The 26,144-nt window shown below is 47.6% G+C and overlaps 1 protein-coding gene across 3 annotated transcripts; it reads left to right on the forward strand.

Annotated features, from left to right (window-relative positions):
• The first annotated feature begins 554 nt into the window (after positions 1-554).
• On the forward strand, positions 555-24,413 carry tp53inp1 (tumor protein p53 inducible nuclear protein 1). Of its 3 annotated transcripts, none has more exons than XM_072251723.1 (4): positions 555-731; positions 8,242-8,524; positions 12,958-13,300; positions 22,715-24,413. In XM_072251723.1, exons 2-4 carry the CDS (start codon positions 8,407-8,409, stop codon positions 22,962-22,964), a joined length of 711 nt encoding a protein of 236 aa, XP_072107824.1. In that variant the 5' UTR covers positions 555-731; positions 8,242-8,406; the 3' UTR covers positions 22,965-24,413. The 3 variants fall into 3 exon arrangements, with proteins under 3 accessions (XP_072107824.1, XP_072107826.1, XP_072107825.1); XM_072251725.1 differs by having other exon boundaries at positions 13,153-13,300; XM_072251724.1 differs by having other exon boundaries at positions 555-727.
• Positions 24,414-26,144: the final 1,731 nt, after the last annotated feature.

The raw sequence follows: 26,144 nt of genomic DNA on the forward strand, positions 1-26,144 counted from the left end.
TATGCAGTTATATTGTGCATATTATCGTGTGCTTTATCTTGCGTATTTTTCTGATCTGGAGTAACAATTATTTCATTCTCCTTTTCACAAGTGTACTGGAAATTACATTAAACAATTTTCACCCCCATTTCCCCGCCGCAACCACCACGACTTTATCATTTCCTGTCGGTCGTCTTATGTACAGACACTCCTGTGACCAGCGTCATTTATGGGCATATGAATGTATATAAGCAACACACATCTTATGTATTTATATTTATTTGGTATATTTATATACTTGGTATTTTTTGTTCTTTATTGTATTTTTGTGCTGGAATAACAATATTTTCGAACTCCTTTACACTTGTGGACTGGAAATGACATTAAACAATTCAGCATCTCGAATCCAGGGGTGTATTTGCGACCACTTCCGGGCTCCCCGCTCAGGGTCACGTGCGTTAGTGACAGGACGCCCTCCGCTCTTCCCATTGGTCGGGAGAGCGAAACGAAGGGGCGGGGCTCTGTGACGTGAGCGGCGATCAGCTGTTTGGATTCGACAACAACAACAACAACAACAATAGCTGCTAGGCGAGAGCGGTGGCGCCGGCGCCACGGACAGAGACCGGCGGTCAGGCCCGGCTCCCCTCCCCTCCCCTCACCTCCACCTCCTCTACCTCACCTCACCTCACCGGCGGCCCGGCGGTTCTCGCACAAAGCCTCCGCCCTTACACCCAACACGACAAGGCAGGCAAGTGAGTGAAGTTTGTTCATAAACTCCGGGGGGGGGGAGGGGAAGAGGTGATGGGGGGGAATATGGGATGAGAGGATAAAAGGGGATGGGGGGGAGATGGGACAGGGTAATAAGGGACAGGAGAGGGAATAGGGAAGAGAGAGGATGGGATAGGGTAATAGGGGATAGGAGAGAGAATATGGGAAGGTTGAGGGGACGACAGGGGGGAATAGGGGAAAGGAGGGGGAATAGGGGATGGGAGGGGACAAGAGGGGGGTATAAGGGAAGGGAGGGGAGGGGGGAATAGGGGAAGTGAGGGAACGGGAGGGGAGGAATTCGGGAAGGGAGGGGATGAGGGGGGAATAGGGGACGGGAGGGGGGACGGGAGGGGGGAAGGGAGGGGACGAGAGGGGGGAATAGGGGACGAGAGGGGGGAATAGGGGACGAGAGGGGGAAATAGGGGATGGGAGGGGATGAGAGGGGGGAATAGGGGAAGGGAGGGGGAATAGGGGATGAGAGGGGGGTAGAAGGGAGGGAGGGGAGGGGAGGGGGAATAGGGGAAGGGAGGGGGAATAGGGGATGGGAGGGGATGAGAGGGGGGTATAAGGGAGGGGAGGGGGAATAGGGGAAGGGAGGGAACGGGAAGGGAGGAATTCGGGAAGGGAGGGGATGAGGGGGGGAATAGGGGACGGGAGGGGGGAAGGGAGGGGACGAGAGGGGGGAATAGGGGACGAGAGGGGGAAATAGGGGACGGGAGGGGACGAGAGGGGGGAATAGGGGAAGGGAGGGGGAATAGGGGATGAGAGGGGGGTAGAAGGGAGGGGGAAGAGGGGAGGGGAGGGGGAATAGGGGATGGGAGGGGAATGAGAGGGGGAATGGGGAAGGGAGGGGATGAGAGGGGGGAATAGGGGACAGGGAAGGGAGGAGAGGGGATGAGAGTGGGGAATAGGGGAAGGGAGGGGGAATAGGGGATAGGAGGGGAACGAGAGGGGGGAATAGGGGAAGGGAGGGAACGAGAGGGGGGAATAGGGGATGGGGAAGGGAGGGGAGGGGATGAGGGGGGGAATAGGGGATGGGAGGGGACGAGGGGGGGAATAGGGGATGGGAGGGGGGAATAGGAGAAGGGAGGAAATGAGAGGGGGAAGGGAGGGGGAACAGGGGATGGGAGGGGACAGGAGGGAGGAATAGGGGAAGGGAGGGGACGGGAAGGGGACTAGGGGAAGGAAGTGGATGGGAGGGGGGAATAGGGGACCGGAGGTGGGGAGGTGATGGAAGGGGAGGAATTGGGGAAGGGAGGGGATGAAAGGAGGAAATAGGGGATGGGAGGGGACGAGGGGGGGAATAGGGGAAGGGAGGGGGGAATAGGTGATGGGAGGGGACGAGAGGGGGGAATAGGGGAAGGGAGGGGAGGGGCGGGGGGAATAGGGGATGGGAGGGGATGAGAGGAAGGAATAGGGGAAGGGAGGGGAGGGGGAATAGGGAAAGGGAGGGGACGGGAGGGGGATTAGGGGAAGGAAGGGGAGGGGGACTAGAGGAAGGAAGGGGAGGGGATGAGAGGGGGGAAGGGAGGGGGAATAGTGGGTGGGAGGGGATGAGAGGGGGGAATAGGGGAAGGGAGGGGGAATAGGGGATGAGAGGGGGTAGAAGGGAAGGGAGGGGGAATAGGGGATGAGAGGGGGTAGAAGGGAAGGGAGGCGGAATAGGGGAAGGGAGGGGACGGGAGGGGAGGAGGAATAGGGGAAGGAAGGGGAGGGGAGGAATTCAGGAAGGGAGGGGATGAGGGGGAGTAGAGGACGGGAGGGGGGAGGGGATGAGGGGGGAATAGGGGAAGGGAGGGGAGGGGGAATAGGGGAAGGGAGGGGATGAGAGGGGAGAATACGGGAAGGGAAGGGAGGGGGAATAGGGGAAGGGAGGGGGAATAGGGGAAGGGAGGGGACAGGAGGGGGATTAGGGGAAGGAAGGGGAGGGGGAATAGGGGAAGGGAGGGGGAATAGGGGAAGGGAGGGGATGAGAGGGGAGAATACGGGAAGGGAAGGGAGGGGGAATAGGGGAAGGGAGGGGACAGGAGGGGGATTAGGGGAAGGAAGGGGAGGGGATGAGAGGGGGGAATAGGGGAAGGGAGGTGGACGGGAGGGGGGGAATAGGGGAAGGGAGGTGGACAGGAGGGGGGAATAGGGGAAGGGAGGGGACAAGAGGGGGGAATAGGGGAAGGGAGGGGACAGGAGGGGGGAATAGGGGAGGGGAGGGGGAGTAGGGGAAGGGAGGTGGACGGAAAGAGGGAATAGGAGAAGGGAGGTGGACGGGAGGGGGGAATAGGGGAAGGGAGGGGACAAGAGGGGGGAATAGGGGAAGGGAGGGGACAGGAGGGGGAAGAGGGGAGGGGGAGTAGGGGAAGGGAGGTGGACAGAAAGGGGGAATAGGAGAAGGGAGGTGGATGGGAGGGGGGAATAGGGGAAGGGGGGGAGGGGATGGGAGGGGGGAATAGGGGAAGGGAGGGAACGAGAGGGGGAAGGGGGAATAGGGGATGGGAGGGGACGAGAGGGGAGGAATTCAGGAAGGGAGGGGATGAGAGAGCGGAATAGGGGACGGGAGGGGGGAAGGGAGGAAATGAGAGGGGGAAGGGAGGGAATGAGAGGGGGAAGGGAGGGGACAGGAGGGGGATTAGGGGAGGGGAGGGGACGAGAGGGGGGGAATGGGGAAGGGAGGTGGACGGGAGGGGGGAATAGGGGAAGGGAGGAAATGAGAGGGGGAAGGGAGGGGACAGGAGGGGGATTAGGGGAGGGAGGGGATGAGAGGGGAAATAGGGGATGGGGGGAATAGGGGAGGGGAGGGGGAGTAGGGGAAGGGAGGTGGACAGAAAGGGGGAATAGGGGAAGGGAGGTGGATGGGAGGGGGGAATAGGGGAGGGGATGGGAGGGGGTATAGGGGAGGGGAGGGGACGGGTGGGGGGTATAGGGGAAGGGAGGGGGAATAGGGGGTGGAAGGGGACGAGAGGGGGGAATAGGGGATGGGAGGGGATGAGAGGGGGTAGAAGGGAGGGGAGGGGGAATGGGGAAGGGAGGGGACGAGAGGGTGAATAGGGGAAGGGAGGGGGAATAGGGGATGGGAGGGATTGAGAGGGGGGAATAGGGGAAGGGAGGGGGAATGGGGGAAGGGAGGGGGAACAGGGGTTGGGAGGGGACGAGAGGGGGAATACAGGGAGGGAAGGGGGAATAGGGGAAGGGAGGGGACAGAAGGGGGATTAGGGGAAGGGAGGGGAGGGGACGAGAGGGGGGAATAGGGGAAGGGAGGTGGATGGGAGGGGGGAATAGGGGAAGGGAGGGGACAAGAGGGGGGAATAGGGGAAGAGAGGGGACAGGAGTGGGGAATAGGGGAGTAAGGGAAGGGAGGTGGACGGAAAGGTGGAATAGGAGAAGGGAGGTGGACGGGAGGGGGGAATAGGGGAAGGGAGGGGAGGGGACAGGAGGGGGGAGTAAGGGAAGGGAGGGGACAGGAGTGGGGAATAGGGGAGGGGAGGGGGAGTAGGGGAAGGGAGGTGGACGGAAAGGGGGAATATGAGAAGGGAGGTGGACGGGAGGAGGGAATAGGGGAAGGGAGGGGACAGGAGGGGGGAGTAGGGGAAGGGAGGTGGACGGGAGGGGGGAATAGGGGAAGGGAGATGGATGAGAGGGGGGAATAGGGGAAGGGAGGGGACGGGGGAGTAGGGGAAGGGAGGTGGATGGGAGGGGGTAGGGGAAGGGAGATGGATGGGAGGGGGATATGGGGGAAGGGAGGTGGACGGGAGGGGGGAAGGGGAAGGGAGGTGGACGGGTGGGGGAAATAGGGGATGGGAGGGGGGAATAGGGGATGGGAGGGGGAATAGGTGAAGAGGGGCGAATAGGGGATGGGAAGGGACGAGGGGGGGAATAGGGGAAGGGAGGTGGATGGGAGGGGGAAATAGGGGACGGGAGGTGGATGTGAAGTGGGAATAGGGGAAGGAAGGGGACGAGGGGGGAATAGGGGAAGGAAGGGGATGAGGGGGGAATAGGGGAAGGGAGGTGGATGGGAGGGGGAAATAGGGGACGGGAGGTGGATGTGGTGGGAATAGGGGAAGGAAGGGGACGTGGGGGGAATAGGGGAAGGGAGGTGGACGGGAGGGGGAAATAGGGGACGGGAGGTGGATGTGAAGGGGGAATAGGGGAAGGAAGGGGACGAGAGGGGGAATAGGGGAAGGGAGGGGGGAATAGGGGAGGGGAGGTGGACGGGAGGGGGAAATAGGGGAGGGGAGGGGAAGGGAGGTGGATGGGAGAGGGGAATAGGGGAAGGGAGGTGGACGGGAGGGGGAAATAGGGGATGGGAGGGGGAATAGGGGAAGGGAGGGGCGAATAGAGGATTGGGAAGGGACGAGAGGGGGGAATAGGGAAAGGGAGGTGGACGGGAGGGGGAAATAGGGGATGGGAGGTGGATGTGAAGGGGGAATAGGGGAAGGAAGGGGACGAGAGGGGGAATAGGGGAAGGGAGGGGGGGAATAGGGGAAGGGAGGTGGACGGGAGGTGGATGTGAAGGGGGAATGGGGAAGGAAGGGGATGAGAGGGGGAATAGGGGAAGGGAGGGGGAAGGGGAAGAGAGGTGCACGGGAGGTGGATGTGAAGGGGGAATGGGGAAGGAAGGGGACGAGAGGGGGAATAGGGGAAGGGAGGGGGAAGGGGAAGAGAGGTGGACGGGAGGGGGAAATAGGGGAAGGGAGGAGTGGAGGGATGGGATGGGAGCGTGGGAGGTAGGTGAGGAGTAATACAAGATGTATACAGGTTAGGAGGAGAAATGGGGAGCTGAGGAGGGTGGGATGGGAGTGGGGGTAGTAGGGGTATAAGGTTGTATGGGGACGGGAAAGTGAGGGAGAAGGAGATTGGGAATAGGTAGGGGGAAGAAGTCGAGGATGGGTAAGGGAATGTAGAGGGGGAAGTGGGAGGGTGGAGGGGGAGTATAATGGTGAGGAGGGGGAAGGAAAATGCATCAGAGGAGGAAGGGCAGAGGGAATAGGGCGGGGAGGGGAAGGGGAGGATGAATGGAGGAGGAGGGTGGAATATGGGGAGGAGGGGAATGTGGGGTGAATAGAGGAGTGGAGGGAGAGGGGAGGAAGAGAGGGAGGGGAATAGGAGGGGGGGAAGAGAGGAAGTATGTAGTCTGATGGGAGGGCAAGAAGGGTGTGTTGGGTTGGAGTGAAGGGGAGGGTTTTTAGGAGGGATGAGAGGAAGGGAATGGAGGGGTCATTTACTGTGTCCAGTGCTCCCAGTGTGACCTCCTGTATGTCGGTGAGGCCGAACATAGATCGGAAGACCGCTTCACCGAGCACCTATGCTCTGTCTGCCAGAACAAGCGGGGTCTCTCAGTTGTCACCCATTGCAGCATGAGAGTCTATGGCCCCCTCTACTGCAGCGATGAGGCCATACTCGGGTTGGAGGAGCAACACCTTGTATTCTGTCTGGGTAGCTTCCAACTTTCCAGCTCTTAACTTCACCCCTCCCTCCCTCCCTCCCTCCCTCCCTCCACATTTATAGTTTCACCGATCACCTTGTGTTTCTCCCACCACCACCACCACCACCACCACCACCACAACCACCACCACCACAACCTTCTTACTCTCACTCTTCACCGTTTTTCTCCAGTCCTGCGAAAGGGGCCCGAAACGTCGACTGTTTACTCTTTTCCATAGATGCTGCCTGGCCTGCTGAGTTCCTCCAGCACCTTGTGTGTGTTGCTGATCAACTGGCTGGAATATTCACTAAGATGTTTAACTTCTCACTTCAGCATTCTGAAGTGCCCACCTGCTTCAACCGGTGTCTACGAAGAGTTTGATAACCTGTCTCAATGACTATTGTCCAGTTGCACTTACCCCGGGGGTTCCCAACCTGTGGCTCACAGACCCCTTGCTTAATGGTCCATGGCATCAAATGGTGATGCAGCAGCTCAGTACATTGCAATTTTATACATACAGTGGCATACAAAAGTTTGGGCATCCCTGGTCAAAATTTCTGTTTCTGTGAATAAAAGATGAACTGATTTCCAAAAGGCATAAAGTTAAAGATGACACATTTCTTTAACATTTTAAGCAAGAAAACTTTTTTATTTCCATCTTTTACAGTTTCAAAATAACAAAAAAGGAAAAGGGCCCGAAGCAAAAGTTTGGGCATCCTGTATGGCAGTACTTAGTAACACCCCTTTTGGCAAGTATCACAGCTTGTAAATGCTTTTTGTAGCCAGCTAAGAGTCTTTCAATTCTTGTTTGGGGGATTTTCACCTATTTTTCCTTGCAAAAGGCTTCTAGTTCTGTGAGATTCTTGGGCCGTCTTGCATGCACTGCTCTTTTGAGGTCAATCCACAGATTCTCGATGATGTTTAGGTCGGGGGACTGTGAGGGCCTGGCAAAACCTTCAGCTTGCACCTCTTGAGGTAGTCCATTGTGGATTTTGAGGTGTGTTTAGGTTCATTATCCTGTTGTAGAAGCCATTCTCTTTTCCTCTTCTTCAAAAGTTCTATTCAAAAGGATCAAGGGAACACCTAAACAAGCCTGATGCATTTTGGAAACAAATCCTGTGGGCTGATGAAGTTAAAATAGTCTTTTTGGCCGCAATGAGCAAAGGTATGTTTGGAGAAAAAAGGGTGCAGAATTTCATGAAAAGAACACCTCTCCAACTGTTAAGCACGGGGGTGGATCGATCATGCTTTGGGCTTGTGTTGCAGCCAGTGGTACGGGGAACATTTCACTGGTAGAGGGAAGAATAAATTCAATTAAACACCAGCAAATTCTGGAAGCAAACATCACACTGTCTGTAAAAAAGCTGAAGATGAAAAGAGGATGGCTTCTACAACAGGATAATGAACGTAAACACACCTCAGAATCCACAGTGGACTACCTCAAGAGGCGCAAGCCGAAGGTTTTGACATGGTCCTCACAGTCCCCCAATCTAAACATCATCGAGAATCTGTGGATAGACCTCAAAAGAGCAGTGCATGCAAGACGGCCTAAGAATCTCACAGAACTAGAAGCCTTTTGCAAGGAAGAATGGGTGAAAATCCCCCAAACAAGAACTGAAAGACTCGTAGCTGGCTACAAAAAGCATTTACAAGCTGTGATAACTTGCCAAAAGGGGTGTTACTAAGTACTGACCATGCAGGGTGCCCAAACTTATGCTCCGGGCCCTTTTCGTTATTTGTTATTTTGAAACTGTAAAAGATGGAAATAAAAAAGTTTTCTTGCTTAAAATATTAAAGAAATGTGTCATCTTTAACTTTATGCCTTTTGAAAATCAGTTCATGTTTTACTCGCTTAGCCATTCAGAGTAACAGAAATTTTGACGGGGTGCCCAAACTTTTGCATGGCACTGTATATAATATGTGTGTAGTGCAAAAAGAGAGGGAAAAAAGGTAGTGAGGTTGTGATCATGGATTCAATGTCTATTCAGAAATCTGGTGGCAGAGGGGAAGAAGCTGTTCTGGAAATGATGAATTGTTTTGCTGTTTCACGGTTACACTGTAACTTCTTTCCCACACAGATGCACGTAGATTTGTATTTCTTTGCCGTGTGGAACTTTGGAGTTGTATGCATCTTGTGGACCCACCTGATGTACCATCCCATGCCACTGAAGTGAGCCCTGTGTCACTCCCGTGGCGTACCTGCTCTGTGGCATACTGGAGAAATAGCCAACCGTCTCTGAGCAATGTACCAGCACTTTTCCACGATGTTGTTTGGAGCCATCAACTGTACTGAAAATGAACATCAGGAGCGTGCGATATGTGAAAAGGAAGCTGACGAGTGGATTCTGGTTGATTATATTGGTAAGAAATTTAATTCTGAGCACACAAATCTCTACATGATACTGTCTTATCACTTTCGCTGAGGTAAGGTCTGGAACTAAATGTAACTGTCTAAGAGAACGTGTCTTCCCACATCGTGATGTAAAAGACCACAAGGTAACGTTGCAGTTCTGTTCCACGACAATATACCCCTGGTTCAACCAAACTTGGAATATTGTCTTCAGTTCTGGTCACCTCGTTATAGGAAGGATGTGGAAGCTTGTGCTGACTGAGGTTTAGAATAATGGGTGGATTTCATTGAAAAGCCTACATAGAGTGGATGTGGAGAGGATGTTTCCTATAGTGGGAGAGTCTAGGACCGGCAGCCACGGCCTCAGAATAGAAGGACCTCCATTTAAAACAGAGAAGAGAAGGAATTTGTTTAGGCAGAGGATGGAGAATCTGTGTAATTCATTGCCATAGACAGCTGTGGAGGCCAAATCATTTGGTATATTTAAAGCAAAGGATGATAGCTTCTTCATTTGTCAAGGCATCAAAGGTTAGATAGAGATGGATACTTTACTGATCCCAAAGGAAATCAGTGTCAGAGTTGCATTGCAAATACACAGTTATACATATACAAATATTAGAAGAGAAGTAAGGAAGAATTTTTTTAAAAATCTGTTACCTCAAACAGACTGACAGGAGGGGGTCATCACTTCCCTGGCTACAGGTTGGCTCATTACAGAGCCTTTTGGCTGAGGGTAGGAATGACCTTGTATAGCACTTGTTGGAGCAGCACAGTTGTCTTAGTCTATTACTAAAAGTGTTTCTCTGTTCAGCCAAGGTGACATGTGGAGGGTGAGAAACATTGTCCAGAATTACCAGGATTTTACCATAGGGTGCTTTGTTCTGCCACAGCCCTCCAGTGTGTCCAGTTTGACTCTTATAACCCAGCTAGCCTTTCAAATCAGTTTATTGAGCCTGTTGGCATCACCCGTGTTGATGCCATTGCCCCAGCACACCACCGCAGAGATTGGGGGAGAAGGCAGGAGAATAGGTTGAGGGGGATAATAAATCAGCCATGATGGAATGATGGAGCAGACTCGATGGGCCAGATGGCCTAATTCTGTTCCTATATCTTATGGGTCTTATGGTCTTTAGAGAGGGTGCAGAGGAGATTTACCAGGTGCTGGGGCGACTTGATAGAGGCCTACAAGATTATAAGAGGCAAACTCCGAGTGGACAGCCTGAGACCTTTTCCCAGGGAGGAAATAGTTAATACTAGGGGGCGTAACTTTAAAGTAATTGGAGGTAGTATAGGGGGGATGTAAGAGAGGTTGCTTTCGTTCGTTATGTGCCATGTCATAAGATGTGGGCTACCGCAGTCTTTCCATGACCATGTCTGTATCAGTGATGTAGATAACAATATGCTAAATTGCTGATGACACTAAGACTGGAGGCGTTGTGGACAGCGAGGAAGGCTTTCAAAGTTTGCAGAGGGATCTGAAAAAATGGGCCAGAAAATGGCAGATGGAATTTAATGTAGACAAGTATGAGGTGTTGCATTTTGGAAGGAAAAATCAAGGTAGGACATACACAGTGAATGGTAGGGCACTGAGAAGTGCGGAGGAACGAAAGAGATCTGGGAGTTCAGATACATAATTCCCTGAAAGTGGTGTCACAGGTAGACAGGGTTGTAAAGAAGGCTTTTGGCATCCTGGCATTCATAAATCAAAGTATTGAGTATAGGAGTTTGGATGTTATGGAGAGGTTGTATAAGACATTGGTGAGGCCAGATTTGGAGTATTGTGTACAGTTCTGGTCACCTAACTATAGGAAGGATATCAGTAAGATTGAAAGAGTGCAGAGAAGATTTACTAGGATGTTGCCAGATCTTCAGGAGTTGAGTTACAGGGAAAGATTGAACAGGTTAGGACTTTATTCCTTGGAGCATAGAAGAATGAGGGGAGATTTGATAGAGGTTTACAAAATTATGAGGGGTATAGACAGAGTAAATGTGAATGGGCTCTTTCCACTTAGATTAGGAGAGATAAATATGAGATGACTGGCTTTAGGGTGAAAGGGGAAAGGTTTAGGGGGAACTTCTTCACTCAGAGAGTGGTGGGAGTGTGAAACGAGCTGCCATCTGACGTGGTAAATGTGGGCTCACTCTTAAGTTTTAAGAATAAATTGGAAAGGTACATGAATGGGAGAGGTCTGGAGAGTTATGGACTGGACGCAGGTCAATGGGACTAGCGGAATAATGTTTCGGCACAGAATAGAAGGGCCGAATGGCCTGTTTTCTGTGCTGTTGTATTCTATGGTTCTATGATTGTTCTTGACAAATTTTTCTACAGAAGTGGTTTGCCATTGCCTTCTTCAGGGCAGTGTCTTTACAAGACAGGTGACCCCAGCCATTATCAACACTCTTCAGAGATTGTCTGCCTGGTGTCAGGATTTTTTTTATAGAGAAAATAAGCTGGGCTCCTGGAATGAACTGCCAGGAGTGGTGCTGGTAGAGGCATTCAAGAGACTCGTAGATCAGTGCATGGATGATGGAAAAATAGAGGGCTGTGTGGGAGGGAAGGGTTAGATTGATCTTAGATCTAACTTAGATTATAAAATTAGTTATAACTTTATTCCCTGGAATGTATGAAAATAAGGGGAGATTTGATAGAGATATTCAAAATTATAAGGGGTATAGATAGGGTAAATATAAGCAGGCTTTTTCCACAGAGGTTGGGTAAGACTAGAGATAGAGGAGATAGGTTGAGGTTGAAAGGTGAAATATTTAAGAGCGACATGAGAGGGGTGATGAAAGAGGGCAGAGGAGAGAATGACCAGGGTTGGGGGGCGGGGTCCTTGGCTGCAGAGGAGGGGAGAGGCAGACAAGTTTCTGATGTACTGAGCTGTGTCCACAATCTCTGCAGTTCCTGGGGTCTTAGGCAGAGCAGTTGCAGTATAAACTGTGATGCATCCCAATAAGCTGCTTTCTCAGGTGCATTGATAAGAATTATGATTATGAGGACACTCAGTCCTCATTTATTGTCATTTAGAAATGCATGCATTAAAAAATGATACCATGATACAAAATCAGTCAGGGTACTCAGAGCCAGTATGGAATATCCCTGGTGCGCTCTGTGATACATCTACACTAAGGGTTCCCAACCTGGAGTCCATGGACTCCTTGCTTAATGGTATTGGTGCATGGCATAAAAAAGGTGGGAACCCCTGATCTACATGGTGGGACAAGGCCAAGCTATTGGTGGTACTTAAGCTTGCATGTCTTATGAGGGTAGGTTGAGTGAGCCAGGCCTGTTCTCTTTGCAGCAAAGAAGGATGAGAGGTGACTTGATAGAGGTGTACAAGATGAGAAGAGGCATAGTTCAATTGGACATCTGAAGACATTTTCCCAGGGTGGAAATGGCTAATACAAGGGGACATAATTTTAAGGTGATTGGAGGGAAGTATAGGGAGGATGTCAGAGGTAAGCTTTTTAACACAGAGAGTGGTTGGTGAGTGGAACACCTTGCCAGGGGTGGTGGTAGGGAGATATATTAGGGGCATTTAAGAAACTCTTAGATACATGGATGATAGAAAAACGGAGAGCTATGAGAGAGGGAAGTTTTAAATTGAATCTCAGAGAAGGTTAAAAGATCGGCCAAAATGATGGGCCGAAGGGCCTGTACTGTGCTGTCCTGGTCTACGCTCAATTGTACATCCCGACTCACTGTGCTCCAGATTCCATAACTGGCTCAATGGGGTCTGATTTACAATTTGTCAATTGTACATCCCGACTCACTATGAGACCAGTGATCTAACCACTGTATCATTAATGTTCTTATCCAAGGTTCTTTCAGAAGTCAGGAAAGGGATACAAAAATTTTTGCTTTGTAATTGTTTCATTAAGCATTAATAGAACAAGAGAATTGGAAATGGACAGTAACAGGTGTCAAGCAGGAGAAGAGAAGGAAGTTAAGATGGTGGGCCGATGTGGTCAGGTCTTTTTATACCAAAGATTAGAAACATTCAAATATGTAAATAAGAGTTAACCAATCAGATAGCCCCTTTTCAAATCATGTGATACCAAATAGCTTTCTAGAACTTACTAAGAACTGTCACCCACTAGGGCACACACTGAACAACAACTGCATATACGCACCGTGACCACTAGGAAATTTAATGAACAATTACATGTAGATAAGTAGTTACATAAAATACAAGCAGGTAATTGTTAAACTGCAAAGAGAGTAAACAGCTTAATTCAACATTAATATACCTAATTATTATTTACTGTGTGAATACAACTTTAAACTGAAGTGTTGAATTCAAAATAAAACTGTATCCTTTTCTCACTCTTTCCCCAATTCCCGTTTCATTTTTAAAACTTCAATACTTTGCTACTTGCATCGCTCATTGATTGTCCAATTCTTGCTTCTAACATCACTTGACTGTTGCTTGCTGCTTTTTAGATGCTTGTACTAATTGCTCTAATGATGAGTCAGCGGACCTAAGAAGGGAACCTTTTCCAAATGCTGCCATCTTTTCCTCTCCGGCCTCTCCTGTTGAGTTGCTTGGCGAACGTAGTGACTCCTGTTTCCTTCAGCTCGACTCCTGCACCCTGGAGGAGAGCTGGTTCATTACACCCCCTCCCTGTTTCACTGCAGGTGGATGTGCCCCCGTGCAGGTGGAGACCAGCCCGTTGGAAAATCTGCTAATTGAACACCCCAGCATGTCTGTGTACACGGTGTACAACGTCCAAAGCAACGTGAGGGAGAACAGCAGGACTGCTGAGTATGAGAGTGAATCATTCAGGTAGGGATTAGCTACCAGTGCTTTTGATGGTTCAAACTGCAAATTGAAACTCTTCGAAGATCCTTCCTTTCCCAGGGATGAGGTCTTTGGAGCTTCTGGTGTTCCTGTAGCTGTGGGTTTTTACGGGATGGGGTTGCTGGCTCCATGTCCAATCCTCCTCCTTTCACAGCCGGGCTCCGGACCGTCCTTGGCAGAGTTATAAATTGATAGCCATATTGGTTTATTATGAACAGATGGACTGAGTATATTCATGAATTGTTTGAAGACAATTGAGGTGAAAAACCAGAAATTAAGAAAAACATTGAAGGTCCAAGTATTTTAAAATCTGAAGTTCGTAATGCAATAAATAAGATGAAGAAAGGAAAGGCAGCAGGTCCTGATGAATTAGTAATAGAACAAATTATTGCCCTTGAAGATTATGGAATTGAAAAACTTCCTGATGTAGTCAATGACATTTATGAGACTGGAATAATACCAGAAGAGATAAAAAAAAAAATCAGTATCTATCACTCTCCCTAAGAAACTTGGAGCAATAGAATGTGAATTACATAGGACCATAAGTTTAATGAGTCATGTCACCAAGATACTTCTAAGAATGTTGATGACAAGAGCTAAAAGTAAGATACAAGATGAAATAGGCAAAGAACAGTGTGGTTTTGTGAAAGACAAAGGTACAAGAAATGCAATTTTGATGTTAAGGATACTATCAGAACGAGCTATTCAAGTGCAAACAGATTTGTTTGTTTTATCGACTACACAAAAGCATTTGATAAGGTGAAGCACAATAAGTTATTTGAAATATTACAGAAAACTCTAGATCTAGATTTGAAAGATCTCCGCCTGACCAGAAATCTGTACTGGGAACAAACTGCCGCTGTAAGAATAGATGGAGAAGTGAGTCAGTTTATGAAAATCAAGAGAGGCGTTAGACAAGGGTGTGTTTTCTCCCCTGATTTGTTTAATGTGTACAGTGAAACAATATTACAAAAAATAAGAGACACCTTGGGAATCAAAGTTGGTGGTAAAAACTACAAAACTTAATTGATATAATTGTTGAAGAAAGTTGCAAAAATGGGTCTACCTATCAATTGCAAAAAGACAGAATGTATGGTGATATCCAAAAAGAAGGAGAATCCTATCTGCAGGCTGAGAATAAATGGGGAAGACATAAAACAAGTACAGAACTCTTGCTACTTAGGAAGCTGGGTGACATCAGATGGCAGGTGCGACATGGACATCAAAAGAAGAATAGGGATGACAAAAGACACCTTTACAAGAATGAAGAGTATACTGACCAATACTAAACTAGGCATGACAACCCACCTCAGAGTACTGAAATGTTACGTTTAATCCAGTTATAGAAACATAGAAACATAGAAAATAGGTGCAGGAGTAGGCCATTCGGCCCTTTGAGCCTGCACCGCCATTTATTATGATCATGGCTGATCATCCAACTCAGAACACCGCCCCAGCCTTCCCTCCATACCCCCTGACCCCCGTAGCCACAAGGGCCATATCTAACTCCCTCTTAAATATAGCCAATGAACTGGCCTCAACTGTTTCCTGTGGCAGAGAATTCCACAGATTCACCACTCTCTGTGTGAAGAAGTTTTTCCTAATCTCGGTCCTAAAAGGCTTCCCCTCTATCCTCAAACTGTGACCCCTCGTTCTGGACTTCCCCAACATTGGGAACAATCTTCCTGCATCTAGCCTGTCCAATCCCTTTAGGAACTTATACGTTTCAATCAGATCTCCCCTCAAACTTCTAAATTCCAACGAGTACAAGCCCAGTTCATCCAGTCTTTCTTCATATGAAAGTCCTGCCATCCCAGGAATCAATCTGGTGAACCTTCTCTGTACTCCCTCTATGGCAAGGATGTCTTTCCTCAGATTAGGGGACCAAAACTGCACACAATACTCCAGGTGTGGTCTCACCAAGGCCTTGTACAACTGCAGTAGTACCTCCCTGCTCCTGTACTCAATCCTCAGCAGAGATGTGGTTTTTGAGGAGGATGCAAAGAATATCATGGATGAAACGAATATCTAACGAGGTTGTCATGAACGGAGCAAACACAAAAAGAGAAATAATGTATGAGATCATGAAAAGGCAACGTAACTTCATTGGACATGTGATTAGGAAAGAGGAGTTGGAATGCACGGTAATTATGGGACAGATTGAAGGGAAGAAAGCAAGAGGAAGATGATGATGGAGACAGCAGCCAGAGAACTGGAAATGAGTACCAATGAATTGATCCATTTGACCCAAAACAGGAGTGTGTGGGCCACGGCAGTCAAAGCTCAAACTGGGCATGGCACCTGGTGATGATGATGAGTGAGAGAGCAAGGGGTATGGTAGTGTAGCAGTTAGTATGACGCTATGACAGCTTGGGGTATTCCAGACTTTGGAGTTCAATTCTGGCACCATTCGCTATGGAGTTTGTATGTCCTTTCCATGGAATGCATGGGTTTCCTCCAGGTGCTCTGGTTTCCTCCCACAGTCCAAAGACATACAGGTATGTTAATTGGTCATTGTAAATTGTCCTGTGATTAGGCTAGGATTACTCAGGTCTGCGAGAGTGGCATGGCTGGAAAGGCGTACCCCACACTGTATTGCTAAATAAATATTTGTCACATGTACATGGAAGCATACAGTGCTGTCTTGTGTCAAATTGTGAGGGTTGTGCTGGGCAGCCCGCAAGTGTAGCTGAACCTGCCCCACTTTGGTGGCCTTTGATCGCCCCTTAGCAGTTTGGCCTCTGAACACTTCCATGATTAAGATAAGATTAGCTTTATTGATGACACGTACAATGAAACAGTGAAATACATTGTTTCTGTCAACGACCATCACAGTCCAAGAAAGTAGTGTGGACACTCTGCAAGTGTCACGTTCTACAGTCCTTGAGATATTCACAAAAAATGCAAAAACATCTTTTGGCATACAAGCTATCTTAGTCATAGTGAGCCTGCCATTTGTGGCAAATCCCAAGGACAATCCCAACGTTATATTGTGAATAGGAATTCATTGAGAGGGGTACACATTTTACTGAGCAAACAGGACCATCCCTCAGATAGATCAGAATTGGTTTATTATTGTCACATGTACCAAGGTACAGTGAACAGCTTGTACACTGTGCATACAAATCAGATCATTACACAGCGTAGTGAAGTAAAACAAGATGAAACAATAACAGATTACACAATAAAGTGTTACAGTTACAGAGAAAGTGCAGTGTAGGTAATCCCTTTGCACCTCAGTTTTTTGTATTTGCTTGCCATTTAGAAAATAGTCAACCGTTTCATTTCTCCTACCAAAATGCACGACCATACACTTCCTAACACTGTATTCCATCTGCCATTTCTTTGCCTATTCTCCTAATCTAAGTCCTTCTGTAGCCCCTCTATTTCCTCAAAACTACCTGCCCCTCCACTCATCTTCGTATTGTCTTTGCAACCAAGCCATCAATTCCATCATCCATATCATTGACATGTAAAGTAAAAAGAATTAGTCCCAACACAGACCTATGTGGAACATCACTAGTCACCCTCAGCCAACCAGAAAAGGCTCCCTTTGTTCCCACTCTTTGCCTTCTGCCAATCAGACACTGCTTTATCCGTGCTGTGATCTTTCTTGTAATACCATGGGCTCATAGCTGAAGGGTCTTGGCCCGAAACATCTACTGTACTTTTTTCCATAGATGCCTCCTGGCCTTCTGAGATCCCCCAGCATTTTGTGCGTGTGGCTCGTAGCTCGTTAAGCAGCCTCAAAAACCTTGTCAAAAGCCTTCTGAAAATCCAAGTACGTAACATCAGTCAGTCGAAGCTGTTTTGTCTATCCTGCTTGTTACTTCTTCAAAGAATTCCAACAGAGTTGTCAGGCAAGATTTTCCCATGCTGGCTATGACCTATTTTATCCTGTGCCTCCAAGTATCCCAAAACCACATCCTTAACAATCAGCTCCAACATCTTCCCAACCATTGAGGTCAAGCTAATTGGACCATAATTTCCTTTCTTCTGCCTCTCTCTATTCATGAACAGTAGAGTGGCAATTTTCCAGTCTTCTGAAGCCATTCCAGAATCTTGTGATTCTTGAAAGATCATTACTAATGCCTCCACGAACTCCTCAGTCTCCTCTTTTAGAGTCCCTGGGTGTATATCATCTGGTCCAGGTGACTTATCTACCTTCAGACCTTTCAGTTTCCCAAGAACCTTCTCTCTATTAATGGTAATTTTACATACTTCATGACCCCTGACACCTGGAACTTCCACCATACTGCTAGTGTCTTCCATCATGAAGGCTGATACAAATTACTTTTCAGTTCATCTGCCATTCCTTGTCCTCCATTATGCTTCTCTTTACATACCTGAAGAAACTTTCTGTATCTTTTTTATTATTATTGGCCATTTTACTTTTATATTCCATCTTTACATTATTGACTTTTTTAGTTGCCGTCTGTTGGCATTGAAAAGTGTCCCAATCTTCTAACTTGCCTCTAATTTTTGCTCTATTATACGCCCTCCCTTTGGCTTTTATGTTGGCTTTGACTTCCCTTGTTAGCCATGTTTGTGCCATCTTGCCTTTAGAATACATAGTCCTCTTTGGGACGTATATATCCTGTGCCTTCTGAATTGCTTCCAGAAATTCCAGTCATTGCTGCTCTGCCGTCATCCCTGCCAGTGTTCTTTTCCAATCAATTCTGGCCAACTCTTCTCTCATGACTCTGTAATTCCCTTTACTCCACTGTAATACTGATACATCTGACTTTAACTTCTCCTTCTCAGATTTCAGGGTGAATTTGATCACCTGCCTCAGGGTTCTTTCACCTTAAGCTCTCTAATCAATTCTGGTTCATTGCACAGCTCCCAGACCAGAATAGCTGGGTTCAACTCCGAGCTGCTCTAAAAAGCCATCTCATTGGCAATCCTCCTCTTGCAGTCCCGCACCAACCTGTTTTTCCCAAATCTAACCCCATGTCTATTGTAACATTGTCCCCTTGGCATGCATTTTCTATCCCATTTTCTAGGTCACGTCCTTACTGATGCTTTGGGGGTCTGTATACAACTCTCATCATGGTCCTTTTACCCTTGCAGTTCCTTAGTTCTATCCACAATGATACAATACCTTCCGACCCTATGTCACTTCATTTCATTTTCTACCAACAGAGCCATGTCACCCCCTCTGCCTTCCGGCCTGTCCTTTCGATTGCAAAGTGTATCCTTAGACATTAAGCTCCCAGCTATAATTTTCTTTCAGCCATGATTCAGTGATGCCTACAACATCATACATGCCGATCTGCAACCGTGCTACAAGTTTGTATCGTCTGTAAATATTGCAACAAAGCCATCAATTCCATCATCCATATCATTGACATGTAAAGTAAAAAGAATTGGTCCCAGAACAGACCTATGTGGGCCACCACTAGTCACTGGCAGCCAACCAGAAAGGACTCCCTTTGTTCCCATTCAAATATTACACCTTCAGTCCTGTATTCACCCTTTTCGATTTTGTCTGCGTTTTGTGTTGCAACTCGTCCTGTTGACTGTAATCATCAGCCTCTCCTTGCTAGGAGTCGCACTACACATTGCCTCGATCTGTAACACACACAAAAAAATGCTGCTGAACACAGCAGGCCAGGCAGCATCTCTAGGAAGAGGTACAGTTGACGTTTCGGGCCGAGACCCTTCGTCAGGACTAACTGAAAGAAGAGCTAGTAAGAGATTTGAGAGTGGGACGGGGAGGGGGAGATCTGAAATGGTAGGGAAAGACAGGAGGGGTGCCCCTCCTCCCCTTCACACTCCATCCCTTATTTATTTATTTAATATATTTTTAATATTTTTTTTATTTTTTTCCCCTTTTTTCCTCTCTCTGTTTTCTCCCTCTCTACCTCTCACTATAACTCCTTGCCTGCTCTCCACCTTCCGGGCTCCCCTCCCCACTTCTCTCTCTCCCCAGGCTTCCCGTCCCATGATCCTCTCCCTTCTCCAGCCTGGTATCCCTTTTGCCAATCACCTGTCCAGCTCTTGGCTCCATCCCTCCCCCTCCTGTCTTCTCCTATCATTTCGGATCTCCCCTCCCCCTCCAACTTTCAAATCTCTTACTAGCTCTTCCTTCAGTTAGTCCTGACGAAGGGTCTCAGTCTGAAACGTCGACTGTACCTCTTCCTATAGATGCTGCCTGGCCTGCTGTGTTCACCAGCAACTTTGATGTGTGTTGCTTGAATTTCCAGCATCTGCAGATTTCCTCGTGTCTGCTTCTATTTGTAACCCAACTACTTCATCTTCTTCACTATCATTCCGGATCCCATCCCCTGCCAAATTAGTTTAAACCCACCCGAACAACTCTAGCTAACCTTACTAATGCATTGCTTTTAAAGTACATATTTTTGTAGCTGTAAATAGTGTAGTGGTTAGTTCAAAGTAAAAATTATTATCATAGTACCATACATGTCACCACATACAACCCTAAGATTCTTTTTCCGCTGGCAGGCATACTCGGCAAATGTATAAAACTGTAAATGTCAGGAGCTGGAAACTGTAAACAAACAGTGCAAATGCAGGTATAAATAAATATCGATAAATAACGAGCGTGAAATAAAAATATAACAAGAGTCCTTAAAATGAGAGTGGCTGCCCCCTCAAGTTCAAAAGCCTGATGTTTGAGGAGTAACTGTTCTGTTATCACAGTGCCGCGATCACCAATCAGGTTCAACACACACTGCTGCCTGTAAGGAGATTTGTATCTTCTCCCCGTGACTCTGTACGGAGATTTGTATCTTCTCCCCGTGACTCGTAAGGAGATTTGTATCTTCTCCCCGTGACTCTGTAAGGAGATTTGTATCTTCTCCCCGTGACTCCGTACGGAGATTTGTATCTTCTCCCCGTGACTCCGTAAGGAGATTTGTATCTTCTCCCCGTGACTCTGTACGGAGATTTCTACCTTTTCCCCGTGACTCTGTAAGGAGATTTGTATCTTCTCCCCGTGACTCTGTAAGGAGATTTGTATCTTCTCCCCGTGACTCTGTACGGAGATTTGTATCTTCTCCCCGTGACTCCGTAAGGAGATTTGTATCTTCTCCCCGTGACTCTGTACGGAGATTTCTACCTTCTCCCCGTGACTCCGTAAGGAGATTTGTATCTTCTCCCCGTGACTCCGTAAGGAGATTTGTATCTTCTCCCCGTACCTCTGTACAGAGATTTGTATCTTCTCCCCGTACCTCTGTACAGAGATTTGTATCTTCTGCCTGTGACTCCGTAAGGAGATTTGTATCTTCTCCCCGTGACTCCGTAAGGAGATTTGTATCTTCTCCCCGTATCTCTGTACAGAGATTTGTATCTTCTTCCCGTGACTCCGTAAGGAGATTTCTACCTTCTCCCCGTGACTCTGTACGGAGATTTCTACCTTCTCCCCGTGACTCCGTAAGGAGATTTGTATCTTCTCCCCGTACCTCTGTACAGAGATTTGTATCTTCTCCCCGTACCTCTGTACAGAGATTTGTATCTTCTCCCCGTGACTCCGTAAGGAGATTTGTATCTTCTCCCCGTGACTCCGTAAGGAGATTTGTATCTTCTCCCCGTATCTCTGTACAGAGATTTGTATCTTCTCCCCGTGACTCCGTAAGGAGATTTGTATCTTCTCCCTGTGACTCCGTAAGGAGATTTGTATCTTCTCCCTGTGACTCTGTACGGAGATTTGTATCTTCTCCCAGTGACTCTGTACGGAGATTTCTACCTTTTCCCCGTGACTCTGTACGGAGATTTCTACCTTTTCCCCGTGACTCTGTAAGGAGATTTCTACCTTCTCCCCGTGACTCTGTAAGGAGATTTGCATCTTCTCCCCGTGACTCTGTAAGGAGATTTGTATCTTCTCCCTGTGACTCTGTACGGAGATTTGTATCTTCTCCCCGTGACTCTGTACGGAGATTTGTATCTTCTCCCAGTGACTCTGTACGGAGATTTCTACCTTTTCCCCGTGACTCTGTACGGAGATTTCTACCTTTTCCCCGTGACTCTGTAAGGAGATTTCTACCTTCTCCCCGTGACTCTGTAAGGAGATTTGCATCTTCTCCCCGTGACTCTGTAAGGAGATTTGTATCTTCTCCCCGTGATTCCGTAAGGAGATTTGTATCTTCTCCCCGTGACTCCGTAAGGAGATTTGTACCTTCTCCCTGTGACTCCGTAAGGAGATTTGTATCTTCTCCCCGTGATTCCGTAAGGAGATTTGTATCTTCTCCCCGTGACTCTGTACGGAGATTTGTATCTTCTCCCCGTGACTCTGTGAGGAGATTTGTATCTTCTCCCCGTGACTCTGTACGGAGATTTGTATCTTCTCCCCGTGACTCCGTAAGGAGATTTGTACCTTCTCCCTGTGACTCTGTAAGGAGATTTCTACCTTCTCCTTGTGACTCTGTAAGGAGATTTGTATCTTCTCCCCGTGACTCTGTAAGGAGATTTGTATCTTCTCCCCATGACTCCGTAAGGAGACTTCTACCTTCTCCCAGTGACTCTGTAAGGAGATTTGTATCTTCTCCCCCGTGACTCTGCAAGGAGATTTGTATCTTCTCCCCGTGACTCTGTAAGGAGATTTCTACCTTCTCCCCGTGACTCTGTAAGGAGATTTGTATCTTCTCCCTGTGACTGCATAGTTTTCTTCGACTGCCCTGTCTCCCTCTCACATTCCTCCCCCATTCCTCCCCCAACTATGACCACTGAATGAATGTGTCAGACAATTTATCTTTCATCACAACACTGTCTCATTAAAATTCAAAAATGAACAGTTCATGTAGGATTCTGAAATAATGATCATGAATGCAGGGGGGAAATCAGCAGGAAAGACAGTTTTTGTGGAAAGAGAAACCATTAGCATTGCATAAACACCAGAGATTCTGCAGAGGATGGAAATGAAGAGCAACACACCCAAAATGCTGGAGGAATTCAGCAGGCCAGGCTAGTGTTCATGATGGAGCTGGCAGTGTTTGCAACCTTCAGCAGCCTTTTTCCAATCCATACCAGACTGGGCAAGCAGGGAAGTAATGGGTGGTAAAGAGGAATCTGACAGCAGAGGAAAGTGGGCACACCGGGGGTGGGGTGGGCTGCAGGTGAAGAGAAGAGAAGGGCTGAGAGAGAAGCCAGAATAGGGAAAGTAAAAAGAGGAGATAGAAATTACTGGAAATTGGAGAAATCAGTGTTCAAGCCAGCAGGTTGGAGGCTACCCTGATGGAATATGAGGTGTTTCTCCTCCTGCCTGAGTGTGGCTTCATCATGGTTGAAGAGGAGGCCGTGGTCTGACCGATATGTCAGCATGGGAATGGGATTGGAATTAAAATGGCCACTGGGAAATCCTCCCTTTTGTGGATAGAGCAAAGGTGCTCAACAAAGTGGATATCATTAGTAATTGCATTTTTTTTTTCCTCATTCTAGAGGGAATACTGCTGATCGGGTAGGCCACCATATTCACTTCTACACGGCTGCAGCAGCCACCCAAACAGATTCTGTGGTACAAGCCAGTCAGCTCCGCTACGTTCAACGCGGGAAAGAGCACGATGCAAGGCACCTCGTCAACCGCAACAGCATTCGCCGCCAGAACCTTACCAGGGAGTGTCTTTCTCGACAGGTTAAACACACCTCCCATGTTTTACAGCAGCCGTGCCAGCGCCAGTATAACTATTAACTGTCATTACTATTTCGTGTTTTTTTAAGCAATGTTATCAATGTAAATCTAGGGTATATCGGTAGCCTTTTTGTAGTGCTCCATATTTAACAAAATTGGGAGTTATTAATCATATTGAATAAGTCTTTTTGGGTTTCTAATCTCTTTTCTCGGAGCTCTGTTAAACTTTGTATTACCAAATGCCTTTTCCTTATTTGTAGGAACTTTACTCTTGAACTCTGATGAGCTCCTTGGACTCTTTTCTAATGAATAGGGTAGGCCACTCTCAGGTTGAAGGAGCAGCACCTGGGTAGCCTCCAACCTGATGGCATGAATATCAATTTCTGCTTCTGGTTAAAAAAGAATTGCTTTCCTCCCCCTCCCCTCTGGCTTCTTGCCTCTTTTCACCTGCCTATCACCTCTCCCTGGATCCCCACCTCCTTCCATTTCTCTCATAAAAGTAGGAGAAGGAATCTCCTAATCAGATTCCTTCCTCTCCAGTCCTTTACCCTTCCCACCCACCTGGCCTCACCTATCACCTTTTAGCTATCCTCTTTCCCCTCCCCACACCTTCTATTCTCTCATCTTCCCTCTTCTTCTCCAGTCCCATAGAAGGATCTCAGCCTGAAAAGTCGACTGTTTGTTCAATATCCATAGATGCTGCCTGACCTGCCGAGTTTTTCTGACATTTTATATGTGTTGCTCTGGATTTCTTATCTCACCTGTCACCTGTCAGCTTGTACTCCTTCCTCCCTTCCCCCCTCCCCCCCCCCCCCACTACCTTATTCTGGCTTCTTCCCTCTTCCTTTCCAGTCCTGGTCAAAGGTTTCGGCCCAAAACATGGACTGTTTATTCCTCTGCATAGATGCTGCTTGACCTGCTGAGTTGTGTGAGTTGCTCTGGATTATGGTTTAGGGTTTGCTTGTCCAAATTTCGCATTTTCATATGACTATCCCTGCAATCTGCATGTGTTTCCCGAATGAAGTGGACACGCGAGGGAAAATACGGCTGCATTACAACACAATCATTCACAGACGCTGCCTGGGAGACGAGAGGCCTCTTTTGGTTGTGATTTGCTTGTGAGGAGACTTTCAACTTTATTTTGTAATATGCCAATTCCTCAGGGACAATACAATGTATAATTTTTCTGAATATCTGTAATGTGACAACAAAGGAGCCTATGTAAATGTATATTTCATCTTTTCAAAATCAACCTTTTTGGATTGGAGGTGTTCAGATCGTTTTGTGATTGTGATGGTGGTTGTCTGTTGTATCCGACAATGACAGGAAGCCTGTGCAGGAGAGTTTCTGAAGTGGAAAAGACGACGCACTAGGGCAGCTTCTCTCTCTCGACCTCCAGTGGTACGAGTAGTCGTCACAAAACTGTGGTCTTCAGTGGTTGCAGTGGATGACCACGACTCCTCTGTGCCTGTCATGTCCTTCACTCTCCAGGAGGAAATGCCTCCTGGCCATTGGGATCTCCCTGTAGACCGCATCCACCTAGCCTGCTGGACCTGACGTCACGGGCATGTCCCTATCTCACTGAGGTATGAGCTCTGCTGGTTGCTGTCACCAATGCAAACAGCTACTTGAGCCACAGGTGAGAGCTGAGAGTCAAAGTGAGTGAGCTGCCCCAGAATGGACAGAACAAGCCCATCACTAGAGGTGCTACCCCTCCCTGGACACACCACTCTTGCTATGTTTGCTACAGGCTAATTGTACATATTCAAAGTTTGGAGATACTTACATGCCTTCTCTCCATTTAGCAGTCCAATCATTTCCAAATATGTTCTGTTTCATGATTGTCTATTTCCTTCTTTCTAAATGTGTTATGCACTCAATGGCCACTTGATTAGGTACAGGAATGGAAGCTGGTGAGATCTGCTGCTGCAGCGATCCACATGAAGGCTGTGCATTTTGAGATGCTCTTCTGCACACCACTGTTGTAACGTGTGGTTATTTGAGTTACTGTCACCTTCCTGTCAGCCTGAACCAGTCTGGCCATTCTCCTCTGACCTCTCTCAGTAACAAGGTGATTTCGTCCACAGAACTGCCACTCACTAGGTGTTTTTTTTTTCCACAACATTCTCTGTAAATTCCACGGACTGCACTGGAGGCCAAGTCCATGGGTACATTTAAAGCAGAAGTTGATAGTTTCTTGATTGGTCAGGACATCAAAGGATATGGCAAGAAGACTGGTGTATGGGGTTGAGTGGGATCTGGGATTAGCCATGATTGAATGGTGGAGCAGACTTGATGGGCTGAATGGCTCCTATGGTATTATGGTTTTATGTTATTTGTGAAAATTCCAGATCAGCAGTTTCTGAAATGCTTAAACCACCCTGTCTGGCACCAATAACCATTCAATTGTCAAAGGCTTAAATCACATTTCTTCCCCATTCTGATGTTTGATCTGAACAACAACTGAACCTCTTGACCATGTCTGCATGCTTTTCTGCATTGCGTTGCTGCCACATAATTGTCTGGTGTACAGGTGTACCTAATAAAGTGGCCATGGAGTGTGGGATATTTTTGAGGTTATACTCGACACTGTGCATTGTACATGAAGGATTATTTTGTTCTTGTTATGTTAACTGTGATGTTTATTGTAGAATAGTTACATATTGTAGATATGTCTAGATACACTCTGATATAAAATGGTTTTATTTTATCCCGTTTTCTGAAGATGTACCTGTGAAATTTAATCTTTCATGGGGAAGCACATTTGTTGAGTTTTGTGATGATTCTTTCCCAGCTTACTTTTATTTCGAAGTTAGTTTTAATTGCTGCACGTAATGAAAACTAACAAGACTGAAATGTTTCATTCTTCCTTCTCCTTAAACCCATCAACCCTCCTGAGGCATCGGCCGCTACGAGCAGCTCACCACAGTCCTGTGTCCTGGCTGCAGGGTTGATTGGCCTTGTGGCTTCTGCTTTCACCATAGGTCATCCGGGCAAAGGTCTCCCTCCTCCCAGGGACGGGGTCCTTTGGTGTTTCTGTAGCTCTGGGTTTTAACGGGATGGGGTTGCTAGACCCATGTCCAATCCGCCTCCTCCTTTCACAGCCGGGCTTGGGACCGTCCATAGGGGAGTTATTCTATACTTCGTATTGCTTTTATCCAACAAGGTTCTACTTTGTGGAAGCATCTTAATAAATAAATCAGAAAATAAGCAGTTACACAAATTTTCAGATTTTTGCTT

Source organism: Mobula birostris, chromosome 1, assembly GCF_030028105.1.
Source record: "Mobula birostris isolate sMobBir1 chromosome 1, sMobBir1.hap1, whole genome shotgun sequence".
Classification (NCBI taxonomy): Eukaryota; Metazoa; Chordata; class Chondrichthyes; order Myliobatiformes; family Myliobatidae; genus Mobula; species Mobula birostris.

Excerpts from the sequence above, each read along its gene's own strand:
- tp53inp1 (XM_072251723.1), top strand. The coding sequence starts at position 8,407 with ATGTACCAGCACTTTTCCACGATGTTGTTTGGAGCCATCAACTGTACT. Across the intron at positions 8,525-12,957 it reads GATTCTGGTTGATTATATTG|ATGCTTGTACTAATTGCTCT; the intron begins GTAAGAAATTTA and ends GCTGCTTTTTAG. Across the intron at positions 13,301-22,714 it reads TATGAGAGTGAATCATTCAG|AGGGAATACTGCTGATCGGG; the intron begins GTAGGGATTAGC and ends TCCTCATTCTAG.